Raw genomic sequence first — 12,352 nt, 5'->3', positions numbered from 1 at the left:
ATAGAGGAGAGTGGGTGGGCAGAGTGACTGGAAATAGTAAATGCAAACTAAACCAACGTATGAAACTCAATAGATACCTTTTTTGCTAAACGTAAAATGTTTTTTTTATTTATTAACTCTCTTGTCCAAAATGTATTATTACAACAGCTTAAAACAGAAGTGGACAAGAGGGGTTGCTGCCTTCAGGAGATACAGCAGACAGAGGAGAAGTACACTGACACACTTGAGTCCATTTGTAAGGTAAGGCTGGACCTTAGCATGGAAAGCTATGTCTATTGTCCCATGTCCAATCCAAAACCTGAGATATCTCTCAAAACATCGCCACAGTCACTCTTGTTATTGACTCACACAAGCCTTTAAGTACATCATCTCTGTGATAACTTTAGCCATCCTCCTGCAAAGAATACATAAAATCTATCCAGAAACAACAGCGAAGTGCCCTAGATGCAGAACATCAGGTGCAGGTTTATGGCACATGGCATGGAAATTCGATCACATACAGACTTTCTAGTCATCGGTAGTGGCAGAGCTAAAGGAAATCACTGGTGGGTTGCCAGGACTTACTACAAAACTACTTGAAATGATGCTAAAGACAAAGAAAGAAAAAACGAGACACAACTTTACAGTGCTAAAAATAATAATAGCGAAAAGAAGGCTGGCAATGCATTGGTTGCCATCTGGAGCTTCAGAGTACACTGGTGGATTAGGGATAGGGGAGAATGGGCATTGGCCAAGGAGTTACAAATGAAAAAAACAAGTTAGGAGAAAAAAGGAATAAAAAAGACGAAAGATTAGAAACAAGAAGAGATAAGAGGTCAAAATAATCAAGAAAAAATAAACAGTGACAAAAGTAAAACATTTACAAAGAAGAGTATAAAAAAAGATTTACAATGTGCTTGAATAAAAGTGTGATTTGATGTCTGTATAAAGAATACAAATACTGTGCCATGTATATAGTTGTAACGTTGACATAAAATGTGTAAAAATAGAATAAATATTTTAAGAAACCTTTAGCCAGTTTCGGATGCCACAGGTATATTTTCTTACCCTGTGCCATCTCACCTGTCTCAGGCTTTTAAAGTACAGTTTCTCAGCTTGGGCCTTTCTCGCCCCAGCCTTTCCTAGATCACCTGTGGAGACGCCCTGAGTTGCAGGCTTTCTTGCATGTATCAGATCCCTAAGGCAGTTTCAGTCCCAGGAAGACTTGCCTGTCTTAGGCTCCTCTGAAGCCCTTCCTCAGCTTTATATCCACTAGCGTGTCTGATATGCTATAGAGACAGTTCAGCAGCTTTAGATCCTCTAGCCTTTCTTATGTCCCTGTGGAACCGTAGGCCAACCCTTTCCCTCACACCTGTCTCAGATGCTTCTTGCCATTTTAGGTCACTCTGGTGCCCTTCATCAGTCCTAGGATAGCTATACTTTCCCAGATCACCTAAGGACAGTACAGCATCTCTGAGCCTTCTAGCCTGTGTTAGGCAACTGGGTTAGATTTCTTTCTTCACCGTTCGTTCTTGTACTTACAGATCTACTAGCCAGCATTCCCTACCCCTTACTCCCCTGAGCTTCTCAATGCTCCTCTTATCGTACCAAATTGTGGCGTCGCTCATCTAGCCACCTTGCTTACACTTTGTGACCTCAAGCCTGTGTTCATCTTACTGATGCAGCCACACTATCCCTTTGTTTGCTTGAGAGCCACTGCCTCACACTGCTACCCTGCATTCAGGAGACCCTTTGTTATGTTGGAATTATATGCATCTGATCAGTTTCCTGCTGTTGCTGTGGGTTTCCTGTCTGATGTCCCCTTTCTGTGTTGCAGTATTTTCTGAAGCCACTCCAGCGATTCTTAAAGGTCCAGGACATGGAAAGCATTTTTATCAATGTGGAGGTAGGTGACCCACTTTTCAACTTATCACTCCTACCGCAGAGAGTTTTGGGGTTATAGTGTAACTGATACAGAGAATACTGGCTTGTGTTTTGAGGTTCAGCAGTGTTTCAGGGAGTTATGTGTGTTGAGGCTAAGATAGAGTCAAGGCAGTGCAGTGTGTATCTAGCATTGGGACGGCCAAAGTCTGAGGTGTGGGTGACCTGCTGATGATCAGAGAGCCCCAGACACTGTGGTGGATATCCCTGCCATTCCTGAAGGGGGACCAGGTGGGTCCTAAAGTGGCTGTCCTCACCACGGGCCTGGAGAGCCACAATATTTTAGGCTGGGTGTCCTGTCTGTGCTTGAAGAACCACTTGATCCTATTGCAAGTATCCAGTCTGATGCCTGTGTTGCCCTGTACATTGTGATTGGTATCCTGACCATGATGGGACACAGGAACCTTGGGTTGGTTTGCTGCTTGATGCCTTTAGTGAGCCAGGACCTTGGGGTGGGTATCACCTCCAGATGCTGGAGAGGCCATGGACTGTTCTATGGGTGTCCCATCTGGGGCATGGAGAACCTCTGGACTCCAGACAGGGTTTTTTGTCAGGTATCAGGAGAACCCAGTTGTGTCCGCACTGGCACAGGGTCTTTGAGTGGTTAATATGCCTGCTATCCAGAGAGCCTCAAGACCCTGAAGTGGGTGTTTGTTTTGTGATGCCAGACTTTGCTATGTTATCCTTCCTATGACTGTAAGGTGTGTGTTCTGCATTGGGTTTATGAGGCTTAGAGACCTGTAGTGGGAGTCACTCAATTAATTAAAAAAGCATGATAGGTGGTCACAGGTGGCCATGTGCCTTTCAGGACTAAACTGTACCCCATACCTCTGTCTTGCTACCCTCCTCTGGACCACGCTCTACCCACACACCATACCTCTTTTGAACAAAGGCCACCTATCAATTACACAACTTCCAAAATCATCCTGTTTCAAATACCATGCACCTCCCAGCACAGCCCCCCCCCCCCCCCCCCAGTTCCTCAGTTTTGTTTTTTGGGATTCTGTGTCCTGCTCTAGAACACAATACACTTTTCATTAGAGTTCATTCCCCTCCTAACATATTGCTCCAATGAGCAGCCTATATGATGAACATCTGTCTTCTAGAGGGACTTTTACCGAACCATTATATTTTCATAGGGTTCAAGGCAGACACATAAGTTCTCAGAGGTCACCTCAAGACCAGAGTGCATTTCAGATGGAGAGTCCTACCACAAAGCACACTAGTTCTTAGGCTTACACAGACAGTGGAGAAATGGCATAACTTGTTGCCCCAAATCATTCAAATGGAGTGAGCTGGTAATGCTTGTCCTGTATTGTTCCTAGCCCTCTTTGATCACATCACCCAATGTATTGTCTAACCAGGCTCCTTTTACATCCCCCTGCTAATTATGTTGCATATTAATCACTCTCCTGAAAATGTTCAGATAGGTCTGAGCCAGAGTCTGCCAATGTATGAAATCACAACCTTGGAAATACTGTATTATATCAGAACAGGAATAGGGAATGGACAGCACCATCCATTACCTACAATGATCTGTCTTACAATTACCTCCCTATGAGATCTGTTTCCTAAAATGGTAAACATAAAGAATGGGTGTGCTGATGTTTTAATCTTGGAAAATGCCCCTATATTGGAAAGCACCCACCCCGAATCCCATATGTCTCTACTGAATAAAGTGACTCATTGGGTAGGAAAACACACGGGAGGGTGGGTTGACTTCCATAGGGACATCTTAACTGTAAGAAGGGTACCTTGGGTTGGCTCATCCCCTAAAACATCACCTGGGGATTGTATTATAATAAATTTTAGGACCCCCCGGACTGTTAATGCTCTGTATTACCATCTCTCACCTATGAGATCATCTGTAGGGCCTATAAGAGTCCAACTCTTGACTAAGTTTATCCATTCGTTATCAAACCCATGCTATTCTGATTCAACCTACTCTGGGTTTCAGAATCCCAGTAACCTTGGTCTCTCTAATCCCTCTGATACTGCTTTGACATTATCAAATAGATATGAAACCCTGACCTCACTAGAGCAGTTAGATTGACAATCACTAACTGAGCCATCCTTGCAATATCCTCTGGAGACAAACGTACTCTCACAGTCCCCTTTAGAACCTAAAGGAGTCCCTAATATACGTGATATACAGGGTATGACACCCCTAGGGATTATTTCATGGAATGTTGCAGGTCTAAAATCAAAAATTGGAAACCCCGATTGGATAGATTTAGTGATGGGAAATCTTATTATTTGTTGTCAGGAGACCTGGCTCAAAGAATCACCACATATTAATGGCTATACCACATTTTATGTCCCTGCAACCAAGGCCCATGCAGGTAGAGCTAAGGGCGGTCTGGCCATCTTTTTATCTGTGGAGGCTGGAGGGATGGAAGCACGTGTTGTAGGTATATCACCTTTTTTTCTGGCCCTATCTCTGAAACTAGAAGAATCATACGATATACTACTGATCAACTATTATAACAACACCTTTGATAACTCAGATACTAGCGTGGTCAGTAGTCTGGAGACTCTAATACATAAGGTAACAGTATCCAGTAAAAAGGACATAAGAATAGTCTGGGTTGGTGATTTTAATGCCCATCTCTGCGAGCCAGAACTCCTTGACTGTTGTGGACTCCTGGACGAGAATGACATTCCCATTCAACACTTCAAACACTCCCCGTATGGGAACGCCCTTTATTCTCTGATAATAGTAAACTCCCTTTCCTTTCCCACACCCGCTACCAGAGGGATACCAACATTTGTAAGGGGGGACACTCACACCACTATTGATTATATTATTTATTCTAGGGAATTGTCCCCTATTACAGGTCAATTCAGGGTTACCCCGACCTGTTTTAGTGATCATAATCCCTTATCCATTATGATTAATTTAGATCTGATAAATGATCCAAGAAGAGGGAAGCGACACCCTCCCATGAAGCTCTCATCCCAAAAAGGGCTTACAATCAAATGGGGGAAGATAAACAATAAAAAATGTTTTAGAGATTTTTTTTTAATAAATGGCCAGATGTTATGACATCCCTGGATGAAAATAAGGCCCCACACGAAATTATTCGTGCATTCTCCTCTCTGACAAATTATATGGCGGAGAAACTACAGCCTCAACGAGCTAATAAAGTCCGTGGCCCAAGATGGTTTAACCGCGCATGTACCTCATCTTTAAGCATGCTAAAAAAAACAATCAATGCATCTCCCAAAGATCTACAAGCAATCAAGATTGCCAGGAAAAACCATAAAGAAGTTCTTGCCAAAAGGAAAGTTGATCTAAGTGAATCTGCGTGGGAGGAACTGATGTCTGCAAGCAAAATCAAAGATACAACTGCATTCTGGCGTGTGGTAAACTCTTCATTATTGAGCGATAACTATGAGACGCCCATGGACACTGTCATTCCAGCCAAGACCTGGGTGGACTATTTAAAAAAAACTTTCGCCATAGAGATAAATACCTAATCAGGAATGCTAAATTGTTTAAAACCTGCAGGAAATGATCAGCTAAGTTTGGCTTTTAGTAACACTATAAGTGTAGATGATGTTAAACAGGCAATCCAAGATAGTCCATCTGAGAAAGCCCCGGGTCCAGACAGAATTCCTGCTGACTTATATAAAGCACTTCCAGACTTCTGGGGCCCATTGCTAACCAATGTCATGAGATCGGCTGTGGTAGGCCCTTTAGTAGACTCTTGGAAAGAAGCGATCATCGTCCCGATTTTCAAGAAGGGAGATAGGGCAGACCCTCTGTGCTATCGCCCAATCCCTTTGCTGGACAGTTCAGTCAAAATTTTGGGCCGGGTAATTTTAAATAAGCTAGAAGAATGGGCGACTGATACTCACTCCCTCTCAGAGGTACACTTTGGCTTTCGCCCAGGGGTGGGCACAGTCGAACAAACTGTTAATTTGACACTTATAGTCTAGAAATATACTAAAGCCAAAAGGGGCTGTATACACTTAGCATTTATGGATCTCTCCTGCGCCTTTGATACAGTCAGCAGGGAGAAATTGTGGAAGGTAATGCTGGGTATAGGCGTGGATAAACACATAGTTATATTACTCAGTAAACGTCATGCCTGCACAGAGGCTCGGGTCCGTTATTCTCGGGAGGGAGGCCTGACAGAGAAATTCCCCTCACAAAAAGGGGTCAGACAGGGTTGTGTTCTTGCCCCTTTCCTCTTTCTTTTATATATAAATGGGTTGGAGAAATTTCTTTGCGATTTAGGGAAAGACTCTGCAGTTATTAATAACTCCCCAATCCCTGTACTTTTATATGCAGATGATGCAGTATTAATTTCAAGGACAGCGAATGGCCTCCAGATTTTATTGAATGCTTTTAATACCTTTATGAGGAACCTTGGTCTAAAAATTAATAGAACCAAGTCATTTGTTATGAAGTGCGGTCCTAAATTAGCAAAAACGAAGAAATTTACTTTAAATGGGCATGAGATACTTAAGGTCCCACATTTTACGTATCTGGGGGTCCCTATTGATGTAGATTTCAACTGGAAGTTTTTAGTCAATACACGCTCAATACAATTTAAAAAAAACATTGAAGCTGTTTTTAGGTTTGCAAGAAGACTACAACATAAACCTGTTAAGGAAATGATGACGGTCTTCACTTCTAAATGCCTTTCCGTCGCGACATTTGGAGCTGGGGTCTGGGGGCTTGCATAATGTACAGGGCTCCAGATTATAGAAAATAAATTTCTAAGAAGGCTACTATCAGTCCCCCAATCTACACCAATAAAGTTCTGTCACAAAGAAGTAGGTTTAAGATACATATCTAGCTATATAAAACTTCAACCTCTTATATTGTGGATAAAAATCTGGACTAAGCCTGAAACGCTTCTATGTAGAAAGGTGATACAGGACTGTCTTCTTCTGTCACGATTTCTAGATATACCCTGGCTTAGATATGTTTATCTTTCTCTCCTATCATTAGGATTAGGAGATTTTTTCTTTAAACCAGATACCTTAACAAGACAGGACATTAAGAAAGTCAAAGACATATTCTGGCAGAAAAATCAGGATATGGACCCAGCCTCTAGTTTAATGAGCCAACGGACAAGCTTTGAGACACAACAATCTCAACCAAAGTTGTACTTGACCATCATTAATCATGAGCGACAAAGGTTTTTACTCACAAGACTACGTCTAAACACCTTACATTGGGGGTTATTACAACTTTGGAGGAGGTGTTAATCCGTCCCAAAAGTGACGGTAAAGTGACGGATATACCACCAGCCGTATTACGAGTCCATTATATCCTATGGAACTCGTAATACGGCTGGTGGTATATCCGTCACTTTTGGGACAGATTAACACCTCCTCCAAAGTTGTAATAACCCCCATTATCTGGTAGCATTCCCAGTTGCTGGAACCTGGTTTAAGATCCTCCCTCCCTGTTGCTGCGATGGAAAGACATCTCAAAGTACATTACACTTTATGCTTTTCTGCACTTTATATACTATTCCAAGAAAAAGGTTTTTATGTCCGCTGTTTCAGTTTAACAGTATTAGAACTAGCCAACTAGCTTACTCCCACTTACATGATTTGGGAAATATGGACATAATACAGGCTGTGCTAAATTTTATACATGCTGCTTTTGGAGTTCGGAAAATGTATTAACAATGTTTTTAGAAATGTTTTATGACTGTGAAATTCTGTATGTTATTTATTTATTTTATATCTTTTATGGTCTTTTTGCACCGAATAAAGTAAACTAAAGAAAAAAAAGGGTGTGCTGATCCTAGAGCCTGTATCGTAGGTAAAGTTGCTCAAAGGGCCTAGTGGATGGCTAGTAATTTTAAACAGGGCAAGATTATGGAGTAATTATTCAAAGTATACCCTTATCCTCCCATTGCTCAGACTCACTGATGCCCACTTATAAAAGGTGATAGGAAAGCAAATGTTGGCACCACATGGGACAAATTCTACAATCTGAGTGGAGGACTACAGAATGCTGATATGTTGTAACACAAGTTTTGCACTTAGTATACATTTGTCAGTAGTTTAGTCTATGATGGAGGCTTGTACAGACACATACGACTGGCTACGTTAGTGCATACAAAATATGCCCCCATTTCATCATAAGATGTGCAATTACATATAAATAGCTAAATATGTAACACCACAACCAAAACCATTCTTTTTGTGATGTTACCTACTTCTACAACGAGTATTTGGCAAAGGAGGTGTTTTAAAATTCATGTATACCATATCTATATTGATTGTAGACAGAACAAGAAATTCTGTGGTTTTACAGCACAAGTGAAAGTGTAGTACTTTTAGTTGTATAATCAACATCATTGACTGGTATCAATATTTAACCTTGTCAGGGTTGTTTAAAGACCTATAGTCGCTACTATAGCATAAATGTAATAAAATTGAAGAAAATGCCAGATCTACCTGGAGCTTTTGGCCTCTAGTTCATAAGCAGGACTAGCTAAGAAAATTGTATTGCAAACTTCCCAAGGGATCTAGGAGTTCAGTACTGCTGGGGTATTGTTTATTAAATACACAAAATACACAAGGTGATCTGGAGGCACTCCTATATTTAAACCTAATCAAATGTATCTTCTATGGTCTTTGATGGTAGCTGCTTGCTGTTTGCCTGAACCTGACTTTGTTTGTCCCTGCCAGTGGTATCATGAGAGTAGGGCACTCCACATAATGCACGTTTGAAAATGTCTGGCACAGGGACACCTTTGTTGAGTAGGTACTAATATGCAGTCTTATGGGAGGGGTTTGGCAAAGGATTCTGTTTGGACCATAGTGTCTTTGATATCTTGGCCAGGGCAATAAATAGCTGTATTAGGAAGAAATTCCAACTGAGGTAGGTTTCTCCAGATGTAAACACGGAACTTTCCAAGTTTGAGGTTGAAAAATTTCTGCAAGTTTGACTTTGTAAGCCAAGAAGACGTTTTTGAAGTTGCCTGAGGGAGCTAGAACCCTGTAATATATCAGCTGTGGCATGTTTCCATAAACAACAAGGCTATTAACCGTACAAACTCTGTCTACAAGGACAGTATTGTGAGCATGTTTTGGGCCCTCCCTAAAGTGTTATGGATTGGCTTGCCTGTAGACCGACTCAAAATGGTAGTAATGGAATGGGTCACAACTCACCCGAAGTGACTTTGTCAGTAAGTTAGGACTTGAACTTGCAGTGGTGTGATCCATGATAAGAATTTGGGCCATCATTTAGACCTTGCAGCTTGGCTGCCAAAAGGCTGTTGTGGTGGTGCTGACTTCATCTATAAGGTGAAGGAAGACACCTCATTTTAATCTTTACGCTTCTCAAGCCACCGTGACATTGGGGACTGTTGTAAGAGGGTTACTGGTGGCACAATTGATGGCAGCTTCACCAGTGGAAACCCCATTTCTCACCGTACTCTACATTAAGATGCCAAACAAAACATTGGTTGATGGCCCATCACGCAAAGGGTCCCTTGGGACTTGAACCATCATTTAGACCATGAGGCCTGGCTGCCAAAAGGCTGTTACCGCGGTGGTACTGACTTCATCATAGCAGGTGCAGGACGATATCTTCTCCTTTCCCCATCTCAAGGCAATTTTCCAAAAAGTAGCTCCTGACAGGAAATGATCATTGAAGGCACAATCACCATGCCATGCTAGCATGGCAGACCTGTCATTACTTATGTTACTGCTGGTATCCATCTCCAGGAATAACATATCAAATGCACCCTATTCATTGTACTGAGTGTTTTTTCCAAGCATGTGGGGTCTTTTCAGGACTTTTTCCTCTGAGAACCATTGTAGTACACATGGTGGTATTTGAATTATGTTGTTGGAGGGCCTGTGCTAAATTGAACAGACTCTCTAAGCACATTTCTGTCAACATTGGGGGTCTGTGGTAGCTGTCTTCCTGATGGCAGAATCAGTGGCAGCTTCACAACTGGGACCCCCAATTTTGACCACACACTACATTTTAAATTTCATGTGATTAAACATGTTAAGTCGGGAGTGGAACTGTGCGCAAGCTCGGATGATCTACAGGTGGTTAACGCTGTACTGTCATTCCTATGCGTGGTGTGGCCCTACCTGAGAGACCTGCCCTCCGTGCTAGGGATTAGCTCAGCTTGTTTACCTAAGACACTCCGTATATTCCTCACCACAGCTGAATTATATACCTTGCACGGTCCCCCAAGGAGAGGGCTGCCTTCCCTTAGAGGGACAACTTGTGCACCTTAGGTGTCTATTTTTTGTATCCACTCGGTGGGAATGCTACACTGCTCTTAGTGGTGGACTGGCTTAGACCATCAAAGTATTCCCCTTTTGCACTTGCACTTTTGCAGACCCCATGATTATATGATTGCTAAACTTGGGTGTGATGTTTTGTGATTATGACCGTGTTTTTTTTAAGCAATCATGTTTAGTATGTTCTTTTCTTCTTTTTAACAATTATACTGTATTTATTGTATCCTTTTTACTTGCATTTTAATTATTGTATGGCTAACAGCTGAAACAATAAATGTAACTTTGACATTAAGATAGGAAACAGGATGCTAGTGGATGTCCCATCACTAATAGGGTCCTTTAGTCTGAAATGGGGATTATCTGCGGTATTGGTTTAGTTTCGAGAGCATTGTTAGGAGATAGAGCATGGTCGTCAGAGTATGACGGGTGGGACATGACATCCATTACGGTGGGGTTTAGATCAGATAGGAACAGAACCACCTATCAATTTTAGTGTGATGTCATTTCATGAGGAATTTCCTGCACTTTTTATTGATTTTTTTTATATTAAAAAAAAAAAAAAATTCATAACAAAACCACAGGGTCTGTACAATACGAACAATGCAGTAGGTGCATCTGCAGGTGCAGCTTCATGCAAATATCATGACATTATTAACATTTAACAGGAATCATTACAGAATGAAACAAGCATTGCCAAAACCAACAGGTGTTGCCAATATTTTAAAGATGTTGCTCAGCACCACGTGCTGCTGTACAAGATGGCTGAGTAAATAAAAACAGTACTATGGCACAGCCAGCTTTGACCATGCCATAGTGCTTTGTTTTTGTTTTCTTTAAGCCATGTTGCTCAGTAGCCCGCGATGCTGTGCAACATCTTTAAAAAAACATTAACAAAGCCATATAGCTCAATTCGAGCTAGATGGCTTACAGTAAAAGAAAAACCTCGATAATCGGCCATAGTGCTTTTTGTTTTCAGTCGATGGGGGAACAAAAAAGGCACAAGGATGCATGGGAGGAATGGCAGCAAAGAAGCAGGCAGGATGGGAGGGACAGGCAAAAAACAAGGACGTGGGAGGGGGTGGAAGGGAGTGGAAGGGTAGAGAGGCTCTGCAAACACATGCACTCATAAGGAGTGCTAGATTAAAAATAACAAAAAGTACCTGTACCAAGAAGTGGCCAGTGGAAGGACACTGGCCGCACACACTGGAAATTGTACTTGGTCCATGCTCCATAGATGCCGGATGACAGAAGAACTGAAGAGAAAGTGAAAGCTGCAAGAGGCCCTGAACAATGAGAAGCAAGGAAATGAGACCAACGTGGGAGCCAGCCAATGGTAAGTAATGGTAAGTATGGGGCGGACTTTAAGCACATTTGTAAGCTTTTTCCATTAACAATAGCTTTTGCTGACAGTGGATGCATGCTGTAGGGGAAACCTAAAAGTAGTTCTCGCTTGTGAAGGATGTATGAGTTCAAGGGCTTGGTTTAGAGTTTTGGGGACAATTAAGATGGAGTACTGTTCATTTAGAGTTGAGCAGAATGTAAGTATTCTGTCAATGAAACCCCTTTGGCCCCATCAATGGAATATTTCTTCCAACAGCTTGGCAGAGTAAGAGCCATTGGAGAAAGTGCATTTAGGGTGGAGGGTATATTTTTTCTTTCCAGTGCATCACAACCAGAAACAATCTGCCAGTGAGGGACATGAACACCCCCCCCCCCCCAGCCCCACACACACACACACACGTCTTCCGCCACGCTGATGGAGTCAACTCTGTCCATCAAACTCTAAAACAGGCCCTAAGTCATTATTAATTCCCAGCAGGCTATTCAAGAATTCCCTTCATTCTTGCAAATCTGGCAGGGTCACTTCTTTCTGTACCATATTCATCCGGATCACCTCAGCCAATAGCTACGCGTTTGCATCTCTCTTCCTCAGGTCTAAGGCCCTGCAGCTGTAGCCAGTGGATCATTTTGCAGTGCTTTTCCAGCACTAACACTTGGGTCACACATTTATATCTAACTTTTCCTTCTTCTGGCTAGGGTGTTTAAGCCAAGTATATAGTCTGTTAATGAATGTGTCACAGTTCTCAGCAAAAGTTCCATTAAGGCAGAAATCACCTGTCTCCAATAGTCCACAAGTACCAGGAAAGCCCACACCGTGTGTAGGAAATTTGTTCCTGTCTGACGACAGTTCACT

The 12,352-nt window shown here is 42.1% G+C and overlaps 1 protein-coding gene across 1 annotated transcript in view; it reads left to right on the top strand.

The window, feature by feature from the left end:
- VAV1 (vav guanine nucleotide exchange factor 1) overlaps positions 1-12,352 on the top strand; it is a 409,433-nt gene that overhangs the window by 197,199 nt on the left and 199,882 nt on the right. Inside the window, exons 6-7 of the mRNA XM_069230534.1 lie at positions 148-240; positions 1,817-1,885. Of these exons, the coding sequence (XP_069086635.1) occupies positions 148-240; positions 1,817-1,885 (162 nt within the window). The remainder of the gene's footprint in view (positions 1-147; positions 241-1,816; positions 1,886-12,352) is intronic.

The sequence above is a fragment of the Pleurodeles waltl genome, chromosome 4_2 (genome assembly GCF_031143425.1).
Source record: "Pleurodeles waltl isolate 20211129_DDA chromosome 4_2, aPleWal1.hap1.20221129, whole genome shotgun sequence".
Classification (NCBI taxonomy): Eukaryota; Metazoa; Chordata; class Amphibia; order Caudata; family Salamandridae; genus Pleurodeles; species Pleurodeles waltl.
The sequence above is the reverse complement of the archived record's forward strand: the minus strand, read 5'-3'. Positions and strand labels throughout refer to the sequence as shown.